We start from the raw sequence: 25,832 nt of genomic DNA on the forward strand, positions 1-25,832 counted from the left end.
TTTTTTTAAAGCTCCCAAAGGGGAAAAAAACTTACCTAATAGAACAGGGGTCTCCAACCTTGGCAACTTTAAGACTTGTAGACTTCAACTCCCAAAATTCCTCAGCCAGCTTTGCTTTGCTGGCTGAGGAATTCTGGGAGTTGAAGTCCACAACTCCTTGCCTGCTTGATTGCAGGCAGTGAGATTCAGTTGCTTGCTGATGCAATGGATTGCAGGGATTACAGCAAGGCGTTGCGACCAGCAGCTAAGGTAAGCAAGCTGAGGGGGGGAGGGGGAGGGATTTTTGCTACCGATTAGCAGGCAACTCATCTGGGGTCGTCAGAGCTTGGCTCGTCAGAGCCATTTAAACAAAAAAAAGGCTCTGATGATCATGCGGCTCAGCTGGGCATGAGGGGTGGGGGCAGGGACTTTTGCTACCGGTTCTCTGAACTGCCCGCCGCCATCGCTACCTACTCGCCCGAGCCGGTCCGAACTGGGAGCATTTCACCCCTGGGCTGACCCCATTCATCCTCTTCTATCCCCTTCTCTCCCTCAGGCTTGCCCCACAGAGGCCTCTCCTATTGTCAGAGCTGACTCCATTTGAGTATTTGCCGGAATGTTGCTCCTAATAAATGACTGGATTTCTTTTGAAACTTGGCTCGAGGCTCATGAATTAATTAGGGCATCTTTCGGAAACTTCTCACCTATTTTATCCCCTTCTCTCCCTCACGCTGGTCCCATTGATCCTCTCCAAACTCCCAGTTCGCAGGCCGGATGAGTCACGCGCTAACCACGCCCAAGTAGCAGTTGGAACAGAGATATTTTCAGGTGGGGAGGGGAAGTAGAACATCTAACTCCTTAGAATCAGAGCGTGTTAATAATAATATAAGAAATACTAATGCTCCGATGATCGTTTCGAAAAATACTTTTTAAGCGAGCAGCTAGAAGCCAAGAGGAACATACCTGCCAAATTTCAAGTTTGTAGGTTTTACAGTTCTGGAGATTTCGTGATACTACGCAAGTGTTTTTCGCTTTTATATAGATAGATAGATAGAGGGTCTAGAGAATTAAAGCTAAGCAAAAATAAAGGGATAGTTCACAGATATTTGTAATTGTGATAAAAAAACATGCCATTGTTTCACAAAAAGTTGTAATTCCAAAAAAGAATGTTGTATTAGCAGCAAACGTATCAAACTGAGCAAATACATTTAGCTGAATTGTAGTGAGCTTTAGGAGTCTAAAAAACTGGTCCTGGAAAAAGAATACATGGAGTTCACCTTGTCTTAATTGATGCCAAGAGTTATTCATTTTCAAACTTAAATCCACTTGAAACCACTTGAAAATTAATATATTGCTAAGTTGCTAAATAACTGACAAACATACTCTCACCTCTGCCCAGGGAAGATTAGGGAAATTTTACTTTTATTAATACATTGCATTGGAATAATATCACACCCAAGAACACAATCAGATGTCTGACTTTTCTGTCCATTCATGTGCATAATTGCCAGGGAAAATCAATTCTTCAAATTCCTACCTGCTCCATCCACAGACACTCTGATTCCAAAAGCAAGTTAAAAACCTCAAGTTCATTATTTTAGACCTGGTAATTTTTTATATCTATTGGGCTCGAATGGCGCTGAATATTTTAATGGAAAGTATTTAAAGGTGGGCAGCTCAACCTTATAATTATTGTTCCCCTTACATTTTCTCAACAAATTCATCCATAGTGACCTCCCCTAGTTGTATAAACTAAATCAGTCCCCAGAGTCCATGGTTAGTATGGGAGAATTCCATTCTGCTTCCTGTGACATCATATCATTGTTTCCTTGATTTTTCTCTGCTTAGCTTCTCCACTTCTTTCATGAACCGGAGACAGAGCTCTTCTTGCCACGGCAAAGCCACACATTGGACAGCCACAGGGAGCCCCACAGACTCTTTCACTGCCTACAAGGACAGAATAAAGAAAGCAGCTTTTTACAGCAAGTGTCAAATACAGATAGTCCTCGAGGTAAGAATGGTCATTTAATGGCCATTTGAAGTTACAACAGATCTCCTGAAAGCTCCTTACAACCCCCTTTCGAACTTGCGGATGCTGCAGCAACCCGACAGTCCTTAGCCCTTACGACTGACAGAAAGGACACTACAGGATTCCTCCATCTCTCTCACTCTCTCTCTCTCCCTCCCCTCCCCCATCCTGTTCCACTGGGACCATGAAGGCCTTGGGACTACTCCCCACACGCCTGTCATCCATCACACCCTTACCTTTCCTTACTGGGATGCCCTGTGCACGGTCACTCATGCCCTCGTCATGTCCCATCTAGACTACTGTAATGCTCTCTACATGGGGCTCCCCTTGAAGAGCACTCAGAGGCTCCAACTGGTCCAGAATGCGGCTGCGCGGGTGGTTATGGGGGCGACTCGGCGCACCCACGTAACACCCCTCCTGCGCGAGCTGCACTGGCTCCCGATGGTCTTCCAAGTGCGATTCAAGGCGTTGGTTACCACCTTTAAAGCGCTCCATGGCTTAGGACTGCCTTCTGCCATCAACACCCTCCCACCGGCCAATACGCTCCCACAGAGGGGCTCCTCAGGGTGCCATCGGCCAAACATTGTCGACTGGCGACACCCAGGGGAAGAGTCTTCTCTGTGGGGGCACCAGCCCTCTGGAATTAGCTGCCCCTAGACGTCCGTCTTAGCCCCGACCTGCGTACCTTCCACCGTGCCCTGAAGACCCTTTTGTTCCAGCAAGCCGGGCTGGCCTAATACGATTTTATAATGGGTATATGTGTGTTTTAATTTGTGGGCCAAATTTTTATATATTCGATTTTAATTGGTTTTAAATTTTGTAAATCTATGTGTTTTAATATGGCTGTACACCACCCTGAGTCCTCCGGGAGAAGGGTGGTATAGAAATCTAATGAACTTAACTTAAACTTTCAAAGAGCTCTGAGCCTCATGCTGGGGAAAGAGGACAGGCCACATGGCTGCCCTTCAGAAGGAATTGCCATTTTCAGCTTGCTCACAATTCCTTGTAGTCACACAAAGATGGTGTGTCAGGCAGGGTTGGAGAAGGCCAGGGCAGGTCTCTATGGCTCTTCCCTATATCTAAAGCATACCATGTTCCACTTACTAAATTGCCTTTTTGTTTAATTGCTGCATCAGGGAGATCAGGGTGTGGGGGTTAATAAGGCCATCTCGCTTCATGGCCATCATGACATGCAACCACAATGGACAGGCTCCACTATGGTCGTATCTCAAGGATTACCCGTAAATGCTGCTGGGCACTGTCATGAAGCAATTCCAAGTACCTTTGCAAAGAGTTTGTCCCCCAAATCATTGTAGTGTCCTTTGAAACTCTTTAGCTCCTCTTCATCCTCCTTTGTCACTGTTGTAACTGGTACTACTCCAGCAGGGAAGTCCAAGTAGTTATATAATATGGTATTACTAATGACCTCTGTACAGATAAAAAACAGAAGGGAAATTAAATGGCTACTCAGCTCTCTTGAGCAACTTGCAGTGATTAATAGCACAAGGAAGACAGTACTTCATAATTCTAATCACATATATCTCCTCCCCAATCTACATATGAGAACATGATTTGGAAAAACTGAAGCTGATCTCAAGCAACTAAAAACAGACACAGAAAGCTTCATGTTTACAGCTTTATGTGTTGTCTTTAACTTTCCTCTCTTTAAAAAGACACTCAAAACAGTTATATTCTGGAGGCTGTATGGATGCTGATGATCATCTGACTACTTTAGAGACTATATTGTTAAATTAGATTCCCAAAGTCTGCAGTCTATTTAAGAAGAATTTTAGAAATACTGTCTGCACTGTCACAAAAATTGTAGTTATGCATTCTCAAAAGAATGAATGTGTACTAGTTTGTGAAGGCTGACTGAAGGAAAACTGCCACCCATCATCCTTTAAATTGGCTCTTAACTGATGGAAAAGCAAGATAGAACATTATGATTCCACAAGGAATGATTTGGTCATCCCCAGATGAAGGTTTTTGTCTAAGTGTACAGAGAACTAGGCAGACATTTTAAAAAGTAGCTATATATTTGCCTCTTATGAATTGTTAATGAGGTAAGATGTTTAACATCAACATGAAACATGCCAATGTGAACTCTTTTGCTTATAAGCCAGGCTGGAACTATGCATGCAATGTGGCAAGATCCATAACAAGAGTATATTAGGGTTGTGCAGTGCTTCAGATTCAAAAGTGCAAGCTCTTTAAAGCAGACACTCTTTTCCTAGGGACAGTACAGCCATAGAAAAGGTGTGTTTGGTTCAAAGAGTTGCAAACAAGCACCATAGTTGAACCACCCTGCATTATCCCATGAACTTTTTGCCCAACCTCAAAGCACATCACAGCCCTAGGATTTACTCACATCTGGTTGAATAGGAGTAGGACACTACATGGGGTCTAAAGAATACCAACGTGCTTTTTAAAACTTGGTTTTCCAAGTTTTTTAAAAATTACCTGTTAGTTTTCCAGGGAACCCACTCTTAAAAGCAGGACCTATAGCAGGACAAAGCAGCACATCCAGTTCCAGCCTTTTCCATTCTTCAGTGAATTCTCTGCAATATTCCTAATGATAAGAGATCAATATACATATCAGGGCTACCTTTATTTTTCAATGTAGAAACCTGGCATCCAAAAAATACAGCCGGCATATGGTAGGAGCAAGAAGACAGATAGCTCAGCAAAGGTGGGCTTCTGACTTGCTATTCTTTGGGCAACTATTTTATGAATGAACAATATGAATCCAGTCTCCTGGGAATTAGGCATGGATGTATTTTTCTTCTTTCAGCTCTTGAATGAGACTGGTTTAAAATGTAATCCTTAGATTTGAACTGTTAATTGAGGACCTTAGAAGCAAAAGTCCTACCTCATCCATAGCTGCCCTTCTGAAAATATCCAGAGTCTGGTCTTTTTCTCCCCATCCCCACAGTAAAAGACTCAGAATAACAGAATTGGAAGGGATCTTGGATGTCTTCTAGTCCAACCCCTTGCTTAGGCAGGAAACCCTACACCACTTCAGACAAATGGCTGTCCAATATCTTCTTAGAAACTTCCAGTGTTGGAGTATTCACAAGTTCTGGAGGCAGGTTGTTCCACTGATTAATTGTTTTAACTGTCAGGAAATTTCTCCTTACTTCTAGGTTGCTTCTCTCCTTGATTAGTTTCCACCCATTGCTTCTTGTCCTGCCCTCAGGTGCTTTGGGGAATAGCTTGACTCCCTCTTCTTTGTGGCAGCTCCTGAGATATTGGAACACTGCTATCATCTCACCCCTAGTCCTTCTTTTCATTAAACTAGATATACCCAGTTCCTGCAGCCATTCTTCATATGTTTTAGCCTCCAGTCCACCTAATCATCTTTGTTGCTCTCCTCTGCACTCTTTCTAGTCTCCACATCGTTTTCACATTGTGGCCACCAAAACTGGATGCAGTATTCCAAGTGCAGCCTTACCAAGGCATTATAAAGTGATATTAACACTTCATGCGATCTTGATTCTATCTTTGTTTATGCAGCTTAGAATTGTGTTGGCTTTTTTGGCAGCTGCTGCACACTGCTGGCTCATATTTAAATGGCTGTCCATTGGGCTCCAAGATCCCTCTCACAGTTACTACTATTGAGCGAGATACCACATATACTGTACCTGTGCATTTTGTTTTTCTTGCCTAAATGTAGAACCTTACTTTTTTCACCATTGAATTTCATTTTGTTAGATAGCGCCCAATGTTCAAGTCTGTCAAGATCCTTCTGTATCTTAAGCCTATCTTCTGGAGTGTTGGCTACTAGTGCTAGCTTGGTGTTGTCTGCAAATTTGATGAGTTCCCAACTATCCCCTTGTCCAAGTCATTGATGAAGATGTTGAAGAGTACTAGGCCTAAAACAGAGCCTTGGGTCCTCCACTGCATGCTTCCCTCCATGTAGATGCAGTTCCATTGAAGACTACACGTTAAGTGTGGCTGGTCAGTCACTTATGAATCCATCTGGTGGTGATGCTGTCTAACCCACATTTTTCTACTTTATCTAGCAGTAGGTTATGGTCTACTTTATCAAATGCATTACTGAAGTCCAAGTAAATTATATCGACAGTATTCCTCTGGTCCACTAATTTTGTCACTTTGTCAAAGAATGCAATAGGATTAGTCTGGCATGATCTGTTTTTGACAAACCCATGTTGGCTTGTGGTTATTACTTTGTTTGCTTCTAGGTGTTTATGCAGTTTGGAAAGATTAAAAAAAAATTACCTCAATTTCCGAGTGACATTTCCAGAGTTCTTTTACAGACCTAAAAAGTCAAAGAAAATATATGAACTGCAGATGCATGGAACTGGCTGCCTATGTTCATTGTCTGTAAAAGCTTACCCCAACCTGGTGCTATACAGCTATGCTGACTTAATTCCTCTGGGCAGAATGGAATTGAAAGTCTAACTGGGCACAAGACTAGAGAAACATTTTGTATATGAATGGTAGTATAGTTATCACATTAACTTTGGCAATATAAACCAATGGTTGCTAAGATCATTAATATGCAGATCAAGAAATATTTGTAAAAAGCATCAGTAGAAAGAAAATGTATTTTTTTTAAAAAAAATCTTCCTATACTCTCTCTCTGTGTGTGTGTGTGTGTGTGTGTGTGTGTGTGTGTGTGTGTGTGTGTGTAATTTTTTTTTATTATTAGCCCAAATCATTTCCTCCTGTAATTTGGAATAAGAAGGGGAATGGCTGGAAAAAGTCATACTAAGAATGGATTAAGTAGCATTCCCAACCCACAATGCTCTCCTCCAGCCCATATTTAGCCTATAAAGTCAAAAGAAATGGTATTTGAAAGCGACAATATACAGAAAAATATACGAAAGTACAAAAAATATTTTAGGAAATGTCAAAGGAACATGCATCTGATCCAAAACAGGTGCTGACTAAAACAGTTGGCTTTAACAGTATATTACGGGTGGTAAAATTAATGGAATTGGATGATGGCAAAACTAACTAGTTTGAGTAAAGAAAAGAGTGAAAGAAATGCTAATTGATATTGGGATTTGACAATTAGAATTGTTTATGGAAATTATATAGTGCATTACTGAATTTCAGATCAAAAGATTAATGAATTTTATATTTGTAACTGTATTGAAGAAAGTTATTCTATTTTTATTTTCTTTCTCTTCCTTTTTTCTTTATCCCTTGTACTTTGCCCCTCCCTATTTTATTTCACAAAATTTGATCCTCTGGAGAAGAAAATGGCAACCCACTCCAGTATCTTTGCCATGAAAACCCCATGGACAGTACCAAAAGGCAAAAAGATATGACGCCAGAAGATGAGCCCCTCAGGTCGCAAGGTGTCCAATATGCTACTGGGGAAGAGCAGAGGGCTAGTACTAGTAGCGCTAGAAAGAGTGAAGCGACTGGGCCAAAGCCAAAAGGACATTCAGCTGTGGATGCATCTGGTGGTGAAAGGAAAGTCCGATGCTGTAAAGATTTTTTCTCCATAGGAATCTGGAATGTAAGATCCATGAATCAAGGCAAGCTAGACGTGATCAACAAGAGATGACAAGACTGAACATCAATATCTAAGGAATCAGCGAACTAAAATGGGCAGGAATGGGTGAATTTAATTCAGATGACCATCGGGTATATTACTGTGGGCAAGAATCTCTCAGAAGAAATGCAATAGCTTTCATCTTCTATCTATCATCTATCTATCTATCTATCTATCTATCTATCTATCTATCTATCTATCTATCTATCTATCTATCTATCTAAAAGGATGTATGTATGTATGTATGTATGTATGTATGTATGTATGTATGTACGATCCAGGATAACTCTGGAACGGCTAGAGCAATTTCAACCAAACTTGCTACATAGATGACTTACTCTCTGGAAAAAAATATTGTGCGGGTAACACACCCCTAACAATGCTGTGTGTCTGTGTCTTTGTGTGTGTGTTCCACCATAACTCTGACGCGCCTTGAGCAATTTTAACCAAACTTGGTACACAGATGATCTATTCGCTGGAAAAAGGTTTGAAAAATTTTTGAAAAAAAATTGAGACTTGCATTTTCAATCACGATCAATAAGTCACAGGGCCAGTCTATTAAGTACTGTGAAGTGGATTTGGGATCATCATGTTTCTCCCACGGATAACTTTATGTTGCTTACTCAAGGGTGGGTTCACCACAGAATTTATTTATTCTTGATCCTGGAGGTGAAACTAAAAATGTTGTTTATAATCAAGTTTTGTCTTAACTTACTATTATACTTAATTTGAATAATATTTTACTTTATAATTTGTAATCTGTGCTTATACTTTTAAAACCCTGTAAATAAAATTGCTTTGATTTGACACTAAAGATATAATTCATTCCTTTTCCTGTCTAATACAAGATTGGGATAAATACCCGTGCAACGCTAGGTAATCAGCTAGTAGTCAATAAGGAAAAGCAATACTGGGATACAATCCTCAAAATGACAGAATGATCTCAGTTCGAATCCAAGGCAAACCATTCAATATCACAGTAGTCCAGGTCTATGCCCAACCCCTGGTGCTGAAGAGGATGAAATGGACTGGTTCTATGAAGCCGTATAGCACCTTATAGAATTAACACCAAAAAATGATGTCCCTGTAATCATGGGGGATTGGAATGCTAAAGCAGGAAGCCAAAAGATAACCAGAATAACAAGGAAGTTTGGCCTTGGAGTACAAAACGAAGCAAGGCACAGGCTGATAGAATTTTGCAGCCAAAGATGGAGAAGCTCTATACAAAAGTCAGTAAAAACAAGACCAGGAGCTGACTGTGGCTCAGTGCATAAGTTTCTTGTTGCAAAATTTAGGCTTAAATTGAAGAAAGTGGGGAATAACTATATACAGGCCCAGACAAGATAACTCCTTCTTGCTTAAAAGTACGTGCTGACCAATTGGCCCCCATCTTCACCCAAATCTTCAATAAATCGCTATAGATGTGCTATGTTCCTTCTTGCTTCAAATGCTCTACTATCACCCCAGTGCCAAAGAAGTCCACCATCAAGGAACTGAATGACTACAAACCGGTTATTCTAACATCTGTAGTTATGAAAATCTTTGAAAGGCTAGTACTGTCCCACTTGAAAACCATCACGGATCCGCTGTTAGATCCCTTGCAATTTGCATAGCGAGCAAATAGATCAACAGATGATGCTGTTAATATGTCTCTGCACTACATCCTACAACATCTTGAATCTCCAGAGACCTATACAAGGGTCCTCTTTGTAGACTTTAGTTCAGCATTCAACACCATCATTCCAGACATTCTTCTAACTAAACTAAACCAGCTAGCGGTACCTGAACACACTTGTAAGTGGATCATAAGCTTCCTAACAGACAGGAAGCAGCAGGTGAAGCTAAGCATATCACATCAGATGCCTGTACAATTAGCACAGGGGTCCCCCAAGGCTGTGTGCTCTCTCCACTTCTCTCTATATACCAATGACTACATCTCAAACAATCCATCTGTTAAACTACTGAAGTTTGCAGATGACACAACAGTAATCGATCTCATTCGAGACAATGATGAATCTGCATACAGATGGGAGGTTGAACAACTAACCTCATGGTGCGACTGGAACAATCTGGAACTGAACACACTCAAAACCGTAGAAATGGTGGTAGCCTTTAGGAGAAACCCTTCCATACTACCACCTCTTACAATACTAGACAACACAGTATCAACAGTAGACACCTTCAAATTTCTAAGTTCTACCATATCTCAAGATCAAAAATGGACACCTAACATCAAAACTGTCATCAAAAAAGCACAACAAAGAATGTTCTTTCTGTGCCAACTCAGAAAGCTCAAACTGCCCAAGGAGCTGCTGATACAGTTCTACAGAGGAATTATTGAGTCTGTCATCTGCACCTCTATAACTGTCTGATTTGGTTCTGCAACCCAACAAGACAGACACAGACTTCAGAGGATAATTAGAACTGCAGAAAAAACATAAACTGTTTCAACTGCTACCCTCAAAACGATGCTATAGAGCACTGCACATCAGAACAACTAGACACAAGAACAGTTTTTCCCCGAACGCCATCACTCTGCTAAACAAATAATTCCCTCAACACTGTCAAACTATTTACTAAGTCTACACTACTATTAATCTTGTCATCATTCCTATCACCCATCTCCTCCTACTTATGACTGTATGACTATAATGTTGTTGCTGGTATCCTTACGATTTATATTGACTGTTTCCTAATATGATTTGATTGCTTATTTGTACCCTATGACTAACATTAATTGTTGTACCTTATGATTCTTGACGAATGTATCTTTTATGTACACTGAGAGTATATGCACCAAGACAAATTCCTTATATGTCCAATCACACTTGGCCAATAAAGAATTCTATTCCATTCCATTCCATTCCATTCCATTCCATTCCATTCCATTCCATTCCATGCCATGCCATGCCATGCCATTCCATGCCATTCCATTCCATTCCATTCTGCTGGAAGAGACTGCTGCGAGTCCCTTGGACTGCAAGGTGATCAAACTGGTCAGTCCTAGAGGAGATCAACCCTGATTGGTCTTTAGAAGGCCAGATCCTGAAGATGAAACTCAAATACTTTGGCCACCTAATGAGAAGGAAGGCTTCAGTGGAGAAAAGCCTAATGCTGGGAAAGATTGAAGGCAAAGGAAGAAGGGGACGACAGGGAACGAGGTGGCTGGATGGAGTCACGGAAACAGTAGGTGTGATCTTAAATGGACTCCAGAGGATGGTAGAGGACAGGAAGGCCTGGAGGAACGTTGTCCATGGGGTCGTGATGGGTCGGACACGACTTCGCCACCAGCAACAACAATTTTATTTCTAATTGTGTGGGTTTTTTTGTGTGGGTGTGTGTATAATTCTTTACAGAAATTTAATAAAGCACAATTAAAAAACAGTATATTGTGGAGTCTTTATAATTTTAAGAACATGTTTCTAGTATTCACTATACCAGAGCACAATTAAAATGAATGTACAGAAACCTACTGAATGTTCCAAGTCAGGGGTAAAATACTACCAGTTCACACTGGTTCAGGTGAACTGGTAGCAGCGGCAGGGCGGGGTTTGGAGAACCGTTAATGGTGGCAGTAGCGGTGGCAGTAGCGGCGGCAGCACGAGGCTCCGCCCACCAACCCAGAGGTCATTGCTTCCTGGTTTTAACCAAGAAGTAACCTGTTTTTTACCCTCTGCGCATGCGCAGAAGGCTTTGCGCAGATGCAGAGGGTTCAAAATTGCACATGACACACATGCGCGGAGTAAGCTCACATGCACGGAGTGCGCACTTCCTAACCTTTAGGGAAGGTAAGTAGATTTCACCCCTGTTCCAAGTGCTAAAAAGAGATTCAAAATAAAGTTAAATTATTCTGTGACACCCCATAGCTATTACAAGATTTAAGAAATAAAATGTAGTTTTAATTTTGGGATAGATGGGAGCAATCCATTGTAGCTAGTTCTGCAGATATATAGTCTCTAACATTGGTACTCTACCATTATACCATGGTTCTTTGGGATCACATGCAAAACGCAACTCATAGGTCCTTGTTTTATACTAAACTACTACTGGAAAACCTTACTTCAGATGCAATCATTTTTGCTTGGTTAAAAGCATATTCATCACTAATTCCATCCAAACAGGAACTATAAAATCAGGAAGCAAAAAATCAACCCGCTTACTACAAAAGCAATATGAAGATATGAAGGCCTTAATCTCCCACCAAAAATATTTACCTTTCTTGCAGGTTGCTCAAAGTTCTTGACTGACGAAAAGCCTAAGGAAAAATAAATGAAATGCCCAATAGGGGTTGATGTAAAAATAAGTGGTAAACACTCTTCAATATTATACTTCAACAAAAACTTAGAATGAAACACAACTAGCCCAAGAAGCCCAAATCTACTTCTTTAGCCTTTCCAGGCTGGAGAACAATAGTCTCAGCAAGGGATGAAATGCTACCAGTTCGGGCCGGTTTGCCCGAACCATTATCAAAAATGTTACCAGTTCACCCGAATCGGTAGTATAAAAATCCTTTAAAGAGTAAAAAAAACGTTCCGACGATCAGCTGTGACAATCAGCTGTGCTGCCCAATTGTCAGAACCTTTTCTTTACTTTTTTAAACCAGTGGTAATTTTTTTTTTAAAGTTTAAAAAAGTAAAAATAAGGTTCAGACGATCGCGGGCACAGCTGATTATCACAGCTGATCGACGGAACATTTTAAAAATTGTTTTTAGTAAAAAAAATGCTTTAAAAAGTTTTAAAAAAAGTTGGCCACGCATGACATCACATGACCCCTCCCACCAAGCCACACCCACAGAACTGGTAGGAAAAATTTTTGAATTTCACCACTGGTCCCAACCCATTTGGAAGGTTGAAGTTAAAGTTGGCTCAGTTGTTTCAGTACAGCCTGATATACCCTACATCACTTTAATATATAGCCATTATATTAATTATGAGAATGCCAAAGCTAGAATATTTACAGTTGGCGTAGAATGGTGGTTAAAATCACAGACTAGGACTACGGAGACCCATGGATCCAGTCCCTCATCGCCCATGAAAACTGGGAGACAAACTGCAGTGACTGGGAGATCAAACAGGTTCCTTTTTTTATTATTATTAGGTTTTATTTCTTTAAAAAAGTACAAACAGAAGATTTATCGACAAACAGATCACAGTGAGAACATTACACAATACATAACATTCAATTTAAATAAACAGATATAAAAGATAGAAGTCTAATCTAGCATTTTCCTCTTTTTATTCTATTATCTAACCAGGCATACCATAGGTCCCAGCATTGGAAATATGCAGAGTCTTTTTGATCTCTTAAAATTTTAGTTAGCCTATCGGCTTCTGCACATTCCATGATTTTCCCTATAATCATATCTTCAGATGGTAGATCTTTACCCTTCCAGTTTTGGGCTAGGCATATTCTAACCGCTGTTGTGATATAAACGATCAGATACCATTTGTTAGTGCCTATTTTATCTGGCCTGATGTTTAATAAGTAAAATTCAGGTTTCAATTGTAGTTTGTAACCAGTGATTTCCAACAGCCATCTCTGAATAAGTGTCCAAAATTCAGTTATTCTGGGGCAAGAACACCATACATGGAAATAGGTACCTAGCTCCCCACACTTCCAACAATTTGGGGAGAGTCCAGGAAACATTTTGGATAGTCGGGCAGAAGGCAGGTGCCACCTGTATACCATCTTGTACAGGTTTACCTTATAAGTAGTTGCCATTAAAATTTTAATTGTCTAGACCAAATTTTTTCCCATTTCGCCAAATCGATTGAGTGGCCAAAATTCCTCCCCCAGGCAATCATCGAGTCCTTGACGATCTCGTCACCTATCCAACGGGTTATTAAAAAATTGTACATCTTAGCTAACATTTTTTCCTCCTTCCCTAATATAATCTTATCTAACTCCTGCAGGGTCCTCTCAATATCTCCTTGCTCCTTATCTTTTTTTCATATATTTAGGGTTAATTTGAGCATAAGCCCACCAATCCACTTCCATTCCCTGCAGAGCTAGTTCGGTTCTGGTTTTTAAACAGCCTTGATTATCAAGCAGCTCACAATAGGGTAGATGTTTTTCTTTATTATATAGCGGGGTATATGTCATGGCTTCTAGAGTGACCAACCAGGAGGGGATCAAGGGATAAAATTTGTCTTTAATTTTCCTCGATGTTACGATTAAAGTATTCCTCAAATAGTGACTTGCAAAACACGTGCCCTCTCTTGCCAAAGGAAATAATGCCAACCCTGTTGCAAGCCCAAACCTTCCAGAGCCAACAGCCGTCTCCTTCTCAACAAGATCCAGTCTCTCAGCCAAATTAAATTTGCGCCTGGTAATAATACTCCCATTTAGGCAAACCGAATCCCCCTCTACCCTTCACCTCTTAGAGCATTTTAAATTTAATTCTAGGTTTTTTATTCTGCTAAATATATTTGAGAACACATTGGTTTAATCGTTTAAAAAAATTATTGTCCAATCTGGCTGGGGCTGTGTAAAATAAGTAAATCCATTTTGGGAGAATATAAGATTTTATGACCGCAATCCTACCTAACAGAGAGACCTGCAGCTTCTTCCATTTCTCTAAGTCTTGTTCCGTTTGTTGGAGAAGTTTCAAATAAGTATCCTCCTTAATTGTTGAACACTTAGCAGATAGTAAAATGCCTAAATACCTTATTTTTTTTATGATTTGAAATCCCAAGTTCAATTCTATTTCCTTCCCCTGATTTATTGTCAAATTTTTAACCAAGATGTTGGTTTTTTCCTTATTTACTTTTAGGCCCGCCACAGCTCCATATCTTTCTAATTTGTAAGTTAACTTCGGGCCCAATATAAAAAGGTCGTCCAGTACAAACACAAGGTCATCAGCATACATCAAACAGGTTCCTGATGTGACTAGCAGACAACCCTGTCATTCAAAACGTGGAGCAGGGAACTAGTGGGTCAGCTATACTGAATTTAATTCTTACTAATAGGGATGAAATGTTTGAGGGAGTGGAAGTTATAGGAATTTTTTGCGAGAGTGCCATGTCACATTAGAACACACAATAACACAGGTACAGATAACCGAACATAGATTGGGAAACCCTGTTCCAGGTAAATAAAGATAGTAAGAAATATTACTTACTATTGGTTTTATAATCCAGGATAGGCCTCTTCGAATCCAATAAGGTAATTTTATCATCTGTATGTTAATTCTTAGATTCGGATCTATAGGTTCGCCTTCACTGAAAGGCAACCAGGAAAATCCAAGCACATAAATAAAATGCTAAAATAATTTTCAAAATGGAAGTTATCTTCCAATTTCAGGCATTAGCTAGCACTACTGGCATCCAGAAATGTCTGTTTGCCATGTTCTGATTAATAATTCTGATTAATCTGTAAAAACCAAGAGAAAAATCCTACTACATCAGATGTATAGGTAGTCTTGAGTCAAAACTGTTTGTTTAAGGACAGTCTGGAATTACAGATGGTTTTGAAAAGGGTGCTTTATGGCCAATAAAGCTCTTCCAGCCATCACAAAATGTTGCACTATCACCCCGCAGTCACATGATTGCAATCTGTGTGCTTGGTAGAAGCAGGATTTATGTAGAATCTTACTTCTTTCCATTGTATAAGCTATCCATTTATTCTAACCTTCATCCTAAAATTTTTTTAACCAATTACTGATATATAGAAGGACCTCTTCTCTCATTATTTCTGATCTTGTTCAGGAGGGGGGAGCGGACCTGGCAGGTATTACGGAAACCTGGTTGGGCCAAGAGGGGGGGGGGTCCCTCTTGTTGAAATGTGCCCACCAGGTTTCCGCGCATTCCATCAGCCGAGGTTGCAGGGTAGGGGCGGGGGGGGGTAGCGGTTATTATTAACGAAGGTCTGAGACCGAGGGAGGCCACTGTTCCTCAGACGGCCGGCTGTGAATCCCTCCTTGTGAAATGGGGCCACGGGGTTCAGATGGGTTTGCTGATCACATACCTGGCTCCCTGCCATGTGGCAGCAGCCCTGCCCGAGCTATTCAGTGTCATCGCCACGGTGGCGGTTGAGACCCCTAGGCTTATGGTCATGGGGGATTTCAACTTGCCGTCCGTTGGTGAGGCATCTGAGGTGGCTCGGGAGTTCATGGCTTCCATGACAGCCATGGACCTGACCCAGTTAATTCATGGCCCTACCCACACGGGGGGAAACACGCTGGATCTGGTTTTTGTCTCTGGACAGTGGTTGAGTGATCTCGAGATAGGGGATATAGTCACCGAGCCCTTGTCATGGTCTGATCACTCTCTCCTTCGTCTCGACCTTCGAACCGCTACACCCCGCCGCAGGGAGGCGGAGCCGGTAAGATGGTTCCGCCCCAGGCACCTGATGGAACCGGATAGGTTCCAGATGGAGCTTGGGCCATTCCCTGAGGCTCTGGCACACACCTCGACTGGAGACCTAATGGCCGCCTGGGATAGGGCGGCCGCTGGAGCTCTGGATCGGGTCGTGCCTTTGCGGCCTCTGACCCGGCGCCGATCTCATTTAGCTCCTTGGTTCACTGAGGAGCTGAGGGAGTTGAAGCGCCGGAAAAGATGCCTAGAGAGTAGTTGGAGGGCCAGTCTTTCTGAATCTGACCGGACACTGGTAAGAGCTCATATTAGGAATTACCTAGTGGCGATAAAAGCAGCGAAATGTAGCTATTTTGCTGCTCTTATTGCGTCATCAGATAATCGCCCGGCCGCCCTGTTTAGGGTGACCCGCTCCCTGCTCCACCAGGAAGCGCGGGAGGACCCCTTGGAGGGTAGAGCCGAGGATTTTGTCCAATATCTGTATGACAAAATCGCTCAGATTCGGGAAGATCTGGACTCCAACTGGATAGTCTCAGGGGGAGGGACTGGGGCAGGTCTTGAGAATGTTATCTGGGATGAGTTTGATCCTGTGACCCCTGAGGACGTGGACAGGATTCTGGGTAGACTGAACGCGACCACTTGTTTATTGGACCCGTGTCCCTCCTGGTTAGTGCTGGCTTCTCGGGAGGTGACACGAGGCTGGTTCCAGGGGATTATAAATGCTTCGCTGGGTGAGGGTGTCTTTCCTGCCGCCTTGAAAGAGGCGGTGGTGAGGCCTCTCCTCAAGAAGCCTTCCCTGGACCCGGCAATGTTGGTAAATTATCGTCCGGTCTCCAACCTTCGTTTTGTGGCGAAGGTTGTTGAGAGTGTGGTTGCGCAACAGCTTCCCCAGCACCTGGATGAAACGACGTATCTGGATCCGTTCCAGTCAGGCTTCAGGCCCGGGTACAGCACGGAAACGGCATTGGTCGCGTTGGTTGATGATCTCTGGAGGGCTCGGGACAGGGGGTGCTCCTCTGTCCTGGTCCTGTTAGATCTCTCAGCGGCTTTTGATACCATCGACCATGGTATCATGCTGCACCCGTTGGAAGAGTTAGGGGTGGGAGGCACTGTGTTGCGGTGGTTCTCCTCCTTTCTCTCTGACCGGTTGCAGTCTGTGTTGACAGGGGGACAGAGGTCGACCCCAAGGCCCCTCATGTGGGGTGCCGCAAGGGTCGGTCCTCTCACCTCTCCTGTTCAACATTTATGTGAAGCCACTGGGCGAGATCATCTGTGGTTTCGGGGTGGAGTACCATCAGTACGCTGATGACACCCAGCTGTACATCTCCACCCCAGATCACCCCAACGATGCCCTTGAAGTGATGTCCCGGTGCCTGGAGGCCGTACGGATCTGGATGGGGAGGAACAGGCTCAGGCTCAACCCATCCAAGACCGAGTGGCTGTGGTTTCCGACGTCCCGATATAGCCAGTTGACGCCATCACTGACTATTGGGGGCGAATCATTGGCCCCCACGGAGAGGGCTCGCAACTTGGGCGTCCTCCTGGATTCACGGCTGTCTTTAGAAGAGCACTTGACGGCCGTGACCGGGAGGATTTTTTATCAGGTCCGCCTGATTCGCCAGTTGCGTCCCTTTCTGGATTGGGACTCGTTACGCACGGTCACTCATGCCCTCGTCACCTCCCGCCTGGACTATTGTAATGCTCTCTACATGGGGCTCCCCTTGAGGACCACCCGGAGGCTCCAACTGGCGCAGAGTGCGGCCACGCGGGTGGTAATGGGAGCGACATGGCGCTCCCATGTAACACCTCTCCTGCGCGAGCTGCACTGGCTCCCTGTGGTCTTCCGGGTGCGCTTCAAGGTTTCGGTTACCACCTTTAAAGCGCTCCATGGCTTAGGGCCTGGTTATTTACGGGACCGCCTACTACCACCAATAGCCTCCCACCGGCCAGTACGCTCTCATAGAGAGGGACTCCTCCGGGTGCCGTCAGCCAAACAGTGTCGACTGGCGGCCCCTAGGGGGAGAGCCTTCTCTGTGGGGGCACCTACCATCTGGAATGAGCTGCCCCCGGAGATACGGAGGATCCCAGATCTGCGCTCCTTCCGCCGTGCTGTGAAGACCTTTTTATTCCATCAAGCGGGCTTGGCCTGATCTCTTCCCTTTTTAAATATGTAAATTTTAATCTGTTTTTAAATTATTGGGGTATTTTAATTTGTCTGGGCCAAAAAGTTTAATTTGATTTTATCGGGTTTTTAAATTTTGTGTATTTATGTATTTTATTGTTGGCTGTTCACCGCCCTGAGTCCTTCGGGAGTAGGGCGGTATACAAATCAAATAAAAATAAAATAAATAAATAAATAAATTACCTCTAAATTTCCACAAGGGTTTTGAATGAAGCACTTTTATCAAGAGCTGTTTGGGAAGTTCAATCATAATATCCTAGTGTTCTGTCAGATCCTAGTATAAATGTAAGCTATAGCAGCTCAGTACATCTATCACACTAACCCAAAATCAAATATGCTACTATATATTATGGGTTAAAATGATATGCAAATCCATCCAATCTCTATTGACTTTGTTTGTCAGAAGTGATCACATGGCCCCGGGACACTGCAATTCTGATAAACACATGCCAGTTGTCAAGCGTCCAAATTTTGATCACATGACTACAGGGATGCTGCAACGGTTGTAAATGTGAAGAATGGTCAGTAGTCACTTTTTTCAGTGCCTTTGTAGCTTCAAACAACAATTAAACAACTGGTTGTAAGTTGAGGACCCCCTGAATGTATCTAATAAATAAATAAAAATGTTGCCCAAGACTTCCACCTACTGCGCTCCTCTCTCTAGGCATCCATATTCTGGCATCCATTCAGATTTGTCTTACACTGGCAGCAATATTCCATTTGAGATTTCATTGCCCAATTTAAGCCTCTCACCTATATTGATATGTTGCCCTGATACATAAATATCATACAAGAATTCAAAGTAATGTATCTTGTTCCAGCTTTTAATTTTTAACCTGACAACAATCCTGGAATATTGGGACTACAGGCACTAAATATTGAGATTTAAGTTTAAGGGAAGTTTTGAAGCTGAATGTTCTCTATTTAAACATTGTAGAATGCTATCCTGTCTCTATTACTGCAGAAAGCTTTTTTATATAGTCTTATATCCCTTCACATACACATATACAGGCGGTCATCATTTACCAATTGCCTTGTGTAGCAAATGTTTGAAGTTGTACGAGTGAAAGAACCCCCCTCCACACTTTTCGACTACTCTTCACAGTTACAATCATTGCAGGGACATATGGTCTTATGATCATAATTCACTGTTGTACAACTGGCTTCCAACAAGATAAATTAGGAGTAAAACTGCAAGCCAAAGTCTCCTGATGTCTCCCTTAATGATTGCTGTGTGACAAATGTGAAGAGACATAAGCTCATCATGGTAATGTGATTTTTCCATTTAGCAATGCTGGTGCTTAGTGATGGAGTTGCCAGTTATAATTTTGGTCACTAAGTGAGGACTACCTGTAGTATCTTAGATCTATAATAAAAATAAAGCTTCCAGCAGAATTAGAGATGTTGTTTGAAGCAAGGGGAAAAAAAGATTCAAACAGCTGAAGTTCACTAGTCCCAAATGTTTCATTCATAGCAACTTTCAGCATCACAGAAATTAAAGCCCTGTCTCTCCACCTATCGAAAATAATTGGAAACAGAAGGAAATAAAAGGGGGGGAAATAAAATCACATTCACAAAATAAGCCTTCTATTCTTCTTATTTCCTCACATATACACTTCAGAGTATAGAAAATGCAATACTTACAAAGGCTGCAGTAAAGTGGCACCACAATCACCAAAAAACGATGCAGGAAATAAGTGGCTCATAAAATGGACTATGTGAGGTGGCTTAAAGGGAACCAACTAAAAAGAAATGGAAGAATATTTACAATAAAAGGTTTTTTTAAAAAAAAAAATGGGGGAAATATCTACAGTCAGAAACATGTCTGAGAGAAAAAAAACCCAATTCTCTAAACCAATCTTTTTTCAAACTTGGCTATTTTAAGATGTGTAAAATTCCCCAGCATGCTATCAATGGGAGTTGAAGTCTATGCATCTTAAAATTGCCAAGTTCAAAAACGTTGCTCTAAATGATAAAAATGCACTCATTTGCATATGATTCAATCTTTCACTTGGGGAAAGGTTTGCACAACTCTACTAAAAGTCAATACAAATGGCAGACCTGTGTAACTAACTACCACTTGGAAACAATCTGAGGGCCATCCCCTATATAAAGGCTCTCCTGCGTTAAGCAAACCCAATCAATTTTTAAAAACTCTGTATGGCGGACACTGAAACTAGCACAATAAATAATCAGCAAATTAGAGATGAAGGCAAAGTGAACCAGAATACAGTATTGAAATACTCAAAAGCAAAATTAGCCAAGCTGCTTTTTGCATGAAACTCCACCCTTTATTGGTAACAGGTAGTGCAGCGGAGTTAGTACAAAGGAAGGGAAAGCCCAAATAACACTTATGTCAAGTTTTGCTCTTTCTCTGCTGTTGCACCCTCCACAAAAATCTCTTACGCTTACTGATGTGGCCTTCTGAAACAGACATCCCTTTGGTCCAACACATATCTCCCTCTCCCCTAATAAGTATACATACCACATGGCCATTTATTTCCAGAAGCTCCTTGGTTTCCAGCACAGCCCGTGTCATGGAAGGGCTTGGCATACTATAGGAATTAGTCACGTGATATCCTATTCTGAGGGGTGCAGAGCTGGTATAAACCTAGAGCAACAGAAGAACAAGAGAAAATTTCAAAATAATTAATCATAGTAGATACCTTAAAAGCAGGACACCACACTCAATAAATCAGCACTACATTAGCTACAGAAACATCTATTTCTCAGTTTCTTTATCTGCTGGTATAAATATCCACCCACTGGCTTAACTCCAGAGGCAAGCAGGCAAGGGTGCTTAAGCCAATAAAGTTCCTTAGTCAACAGTTCTGAAGAACAGGACCAAATCATGAAATGTTTTCCCAGGACATCAGCGCCTGAGCACACTAACACAGGTTCAAAAGGGGAAAAAAACAAGATAGTCCTTTAAATATCCTTTTCCTGTGGGCAAACATACAATGCATTTTCCCAGGTGAGACATGACACGGTTCAGTATTATTTTTCTGAAGGTGAGAGACAAAAGGGACAGACCGAATTGAATTTTGAGATACAGATAATCCTCGATTTATGATAATTGAGCCTGGAATTATGGTCTTAAGTCATGTTGTCATTAAGTGAGTCATCATGTGTGACTGCGCCCAATTTTAGTTGGTTGATACCTATGATATCTTGGAAGATACTTGGTTGATATCTATGATGCTGACAGCAACCCGTATCAACCATTAGCACCAGTCAATGGTATTTGTGATGCATTTTTGAATGTTCAGTGACTGGGCCAGTTGCCAGGCACCCAAAATGTAAACACATGAGCATGAGAGGGGGAGGGAGGCTGCCACGGAGTCAAAAGTACTATTTGGAGGTCCATTGTAATTTTGAATGGTCTCTTAAGCAACAGATTGTAAATCAAGGACTAGCTGTACACTTAGCCTGTAAGTAAGTGTAGCCTACTTGATGTCTCTTTTTACCTGGTTTCCTTCCCAAGTGTTACTAATGCTTATTTATTTTAAAATAATCACTTCTCTCAATGAAATGCAAAAAGGAGAGTGGCTCTTCAAATGGCATAATGTTCATTTTCCGGAGCTGACTTTGTATAAATATACAAAAGTATGAAGGCTATTGCTTAACACATTGTAAGCTGCCCTGAGTCTCCGGAGAAGGGCGGCATATAAATCAAATTTTAAAAAAAATCTTCTGATTTGAAGATCTCTGCATGGTTAGTAGGATCACTGATCTTACTTGCTCGTTGAAAGGAAGAGGTGGCACCATGGGATCCAGAAGGAACATTTTCTTGCACAAGAGAGCCTTCAGGCAAAGGGCAAGGCTGTCAACATCTCTTGCCATTGGTCCCAAGCCAGCATAAGCTGGAAGAAACAAGTAAACAGAAAGCATTGAAGAGTAGCTTTTTAGGACTCCGGAAATTCTGAGAGGAAGGTTTCAACCGCTGAAGCTCACCAAAAAGCGATTAACTCCTCAAGAGTCAATTCATTCCCTACTTTTCAGAAGGAATGACCTCTCTTCCCCATTTGCACTCTTCATAACACTATAGAAGAGCAACTTTTCAGTACAATAGGATCAAAAAAGAGTTAAAGAGTACTGTAAATAAAAAGACATTTGTTTACTCTTCTCTATTTTCAATAGAGACTGTCATAAAATCAAATCTTGTCATGTAGTGGACTTGACTTGTGACTGGAATGACTTATGACTAAATGTTGGTCACGATTATGGTCACAAGTTAAGGACTACCTGTAATCCATTGTAAGTCACCCAGAGTCACAATTTGCATGTTGGACAGCCATATAAATCAATTAAATCAATTAAAAATACCTTATTCTAGGAAACAGCTAGCAACATTCTCAAATCCTTTTCTGGTAAATTCTTGTTACAATACCCCATTGCTAATTTCAAAAATGTTTTTTTTAAAAGACAAAGTGACAATAAAACATTCACGGAACAGAGAATGGTTTTTACTGGCATTAAGTCATTATTAAGCTGAGTTCATACTTTTTTGAAAAGCTGCCAGCTGCCCACATTTTCAAAATCTACTTTGTATTGTAATTTGCTTTGTAAATTGATGAAACTGTTTTTGGGAGAACAAGAATGTCAAAGGATAACTTATTCACTTGAAGCAAATTCCCATTTATCTAATCAAATAATAATAACTTACCTCCTTTCTGACCGGCGATACATGGAACAATTCCTTTTTTGCTATAGAGGCAGAAAAAGAGTAGTTTTAGCAAAGCTGTCAAGATTCCCAATTTTCAACATCAATTCCTCTTTCTTTACATTCTAAAGGGGAACTCATTTCAGCACTTAACACAGATGACATGTTGAGAACATTTCTGGTTTACCTAGTTGAACAGGGTTAGTTTATACGCACTAAAATAGCTAAGAGCCTTGGTAGCACAGTGGACTAATGCACTATTATTAACATATGCTGCTTGCAATTACTGCAAGTTCAAATCCCACCAGGCTCAAGGTTGACTCAGCCTTCCATCCTTTCAAAGGTAGGTAAAATGAGGACCCAGATTGTGGGGGCAATGAACTGACTTTGTATAAATATACATAAGTATAAAGGCTATTGTTTAACGCATTGTAAGCCGCCCTGAGTCTCCGGAGAAGGGCAGCATATAAATTAAAGCAAAAAAAAAAAAAAAAGATTCCAGCCAAGCCTATTGGCAATAGCACTTATATACTGCCCCACTAATTAGAACATAACTGATAAACCTTGGAAGTTCACAACTTTTTGATTAGGGTAAAGGTAAAGGTTCCCTTCGCACATATGTGCTAGTTGTTCCCGACTTTAGGGGGCGGTGCTCATCTCTGTTTCAAAGCTGAAGAGCCAGTGCTGTGCGAAGATGTCTCCGTGGTCATGTGGCCGGCATGACTAAATGCCAAAGGCCCACGGAACTCTGTTACCTTCCCACCAAAATTGGTCCCTATTTTTCTACTTGCATTTTTTACGTGTTTTTGAACTCCTAGGTTGGCAGGGTAAGTGCTAGGTTGGCAGGCAGGAACTGCTAGGTTGATTAGGATACAGCAGGATAAAACAGGACAGTCTATTTCATATGTTAAACAGAATTCACTTGAAGTGGACATAAGATTGTAGATGTAAAAAGCAATTCTACAAAGGTTGAATGAAACAAGATTTAACCTAGTCAATTATCTGATTGATTAATTTTCACTATTTGAATTAATTATTAATTCCTCCTTTCTTGGCAACTCTGATATAGTTATAGTAGACCAGGAAGCAATATAAAGTTATAATAGATCAGGAATACATCAGGAATCTGAGAGAAATAATCCACAATATTTTAAACTCTGTAGTTTAAAGACTAGGGTTTGTATACAACCTAATTCTGTTGCTAGTGGGTTTTAAGCCACAAATTCCGCAAAAGGCACTTGGGATACGAATACTGCCTCCTAGATCTGTGCCAATGCCCAGAATGGATCCTCCACTTTTAATAAGAGCTCCTTCTCCTCCTGATGATCCACCAGGGCTCTTTGTGGGATCCAGAGGATGCACTGTTGATCCAAAGATCGGATTGCTGCAGTCAAAGCTGAAAAGACAAAGAATATTGTCAGCAATTGGTTTACAAACTTATATTGTATCTCTTGATTAATCTTAACCTGAAACAATGGTATTTACACTATGTCTCTTTATAAGGATTTTTTTGTCTTTTCAAGTACTCATCACAATGTAGAAAGGCCTAAAAAAATCTTGCAGACAGAAACTGGCAACCTTTTCGGATATTAGAACTGGGCCCCAAATTACACTTCTGTAGTATCTTAAAGATGGTCTTTTTTTTTTTTTTTTTTTTTGGCAAGAATGCCTAATTACAAGATTTCAACAGTTTCACATTTCATAACATTCTGGCCAGATTTGGAACAAGTAAGAACAGTGAGCAGTAGTAAATGCATTTCTCTCTCACAATCATTAAAAAACCCCAAATTTCTTGAATTCTGAAGAGGAAATGTTGATTATCATAATCAATTATTAACTCCCAAGCAGCATTGTAAAAACTTGGTCTACTCTTCTACTTCTTAAAAAATATATGCTTCCTTAAGCTTTAACAATTATCACTTACTCAGTGCATGGTAGAGATAAGGGGTACTGTTATCTGGCTGAAAATACTAGTCCTTTGGTCAGTTTGAATCACCCACTTCAGTATCATACAGTACAGTCTAATCAGCTGATGACAAACAAATTTGTGCAGAGCCAGTAATATTATTTGCTTTGTCCTCCTTTTATCATCACTATTTCAGTGCAAGACTGCAAACATGCAATCAGTTTTTAAAAACTGCACTGGGTGGATTGCAGTGCCTTGAACAATTGGATGTAGCTTACCCATTAGACTTAGCCTCTTTGTGAGAAGCAAGGAAAGCTGTTGGGAATGTTGAGCATGAAAGTAAAGAATGTGGGGGAGGAAGGAGTTATAAAAAACAGGAGGGAAAGGAGAGGGGGAGAAAGCAGAAATGGGAATTTTTGAAGCAACCAGGAGCAGAAAGTTGGGAATTGAGATGGGTGAGTGCGCAAACGTGATAAAAGCCAAGAGATTAAGGAGAAAACACAGAGAGATGGGATGGGCCTTCTACTAGGAATTTGAAGAAGCAAGTGGAGGCATTAGAAAGACGTTAGTAAGGAAGGCATGGATCAGAAGAAGAAAATGGCAAGAAAGTTAGAGATCAAGCAGTTTTTTCGTTGGTCCAGCATGAGCTGAAAGAATTAACAGAACCTTCAAAGAAAGTTTCAGTCCCTGCGGTAAAGGGCGAAAATAGAAAATTTAATCTCAAGACACACACCCCTTTAGTCAATTTCTAGGGCTGTCCCCCTGCTTTGGAAAACACATGGGTCTTGACTGACAATATGGGAGGGGGAAGGAATATTGAAATTCCCCCTCAAAGTGAGAGAAATTACTATTTTGTTTTAATGATCCTAAGCAAACTGTTGGATACCGGAGCTGAAATTTCTCTTATTAAACGGTTTTCTTTAGGTAAACAAATCTCCATTACAGCCCTGTCTGTCTCACAGATCTGTGACTGGCAGGTTTCAAGCCCATCACAACCAATGTGGAATGCATGTTAGTGTACAGGCCCCCTGGAAGCCCCCAGAAACAATACCCATTTCCAAAGGCTGCTGAAACAGAGATCACAAAGATTACTAGCAACTTAAGCTGCTTTAATAGTCCCCTCTGGCCAATTTTAAAAACAGATGGGAAATTTACAGGCTAGAGATTTATTCATCCCAACCCCATTTTGTGGCATTTGCTGTTTAATGCCTAGGAATATGTGAGAGGAATATG

General features: G+C 41.3%; 1 protein-coding gene across 1 annotated transcript in view; it reads right to left on the reverse strand.

Moving 5' to 3' along the window:
• Nucleotides 1-1,554: 1,554 nt before the first annotated feature.
• Nucleotides 1,555-25,832, reverse strand: part of LOC139314068 (fatty-acid amide hydrolase 1-like) — a 30,234-nt gene continuing 5,956 nt past the window's right edge. The window contains exons 5-15 of the mRNA XM_070939589.1: nucleotides 23,883-24,089; nucleotides 22,697-22,737; nucleotides 21,769-21,893; nucleotides 20,516-20,641; nucleotides 19,675-19,772; nucleotides 14,657-14,756; nucleotides 11,750-11,790; nucleotides 6,248-6,287; nucleotides 4,469-4,577; nucleotides 3,291-3,436; nucleotides 1,555-1,926 (exon numbers count right to left, since the gene is read on the reverse strand). Of these exons, the coding sequence (XP_070795690.1) occupies nucleotides 1,798-1,926; nucleotides 3,291-3,436; nucleotides 4,469-4,577; nucleotides 6,248-6,287; nucleotides 11,750-11,790; nucleotides 14,657-14,756; nucleotides 19,675-19,772; nucleotides 20,516-20,641; nucleotides 21,769-21,893; nucleotides 22,697-22,737; nucleotides 23,883-24,089 (1,162 nt within the window). The 3' untranslated portion in view covers nucleotides 1,555-1,797. The remainder of the gene's footprint in view (nucleotides 1,927-3,290; nucleotides 3,437-4,468; nucleotides 4,578-6,247; nucleotides 6,288-11,749; nucleotides 11,791-14,656; nucleotides 14,757-19,674; nucleotides 19,773-20,515; nucleotides 20,642-21,768; nucleotides 21,894-22,696; nucleotides 22,738-23,882; nucleotides 24,090-25,832) is intronic.

The sequence above is a fragment of the Pituophis catenifer genome, unplaced genomic scaffold (assembly GCF_029215685.1).
Source record: "Pituophis catenifer annectens isolate HBS135680 unplaced genomic scaffold, rPitCat1.0.hap2 SCAF_3, whole genome shotgun sequence".
Lineage (NCBI taxonomy): Eukaryota > Metazoa > Chordata > Lepidosauria > Squamata > Colubridae > Pituophis > Pituophis catenifer.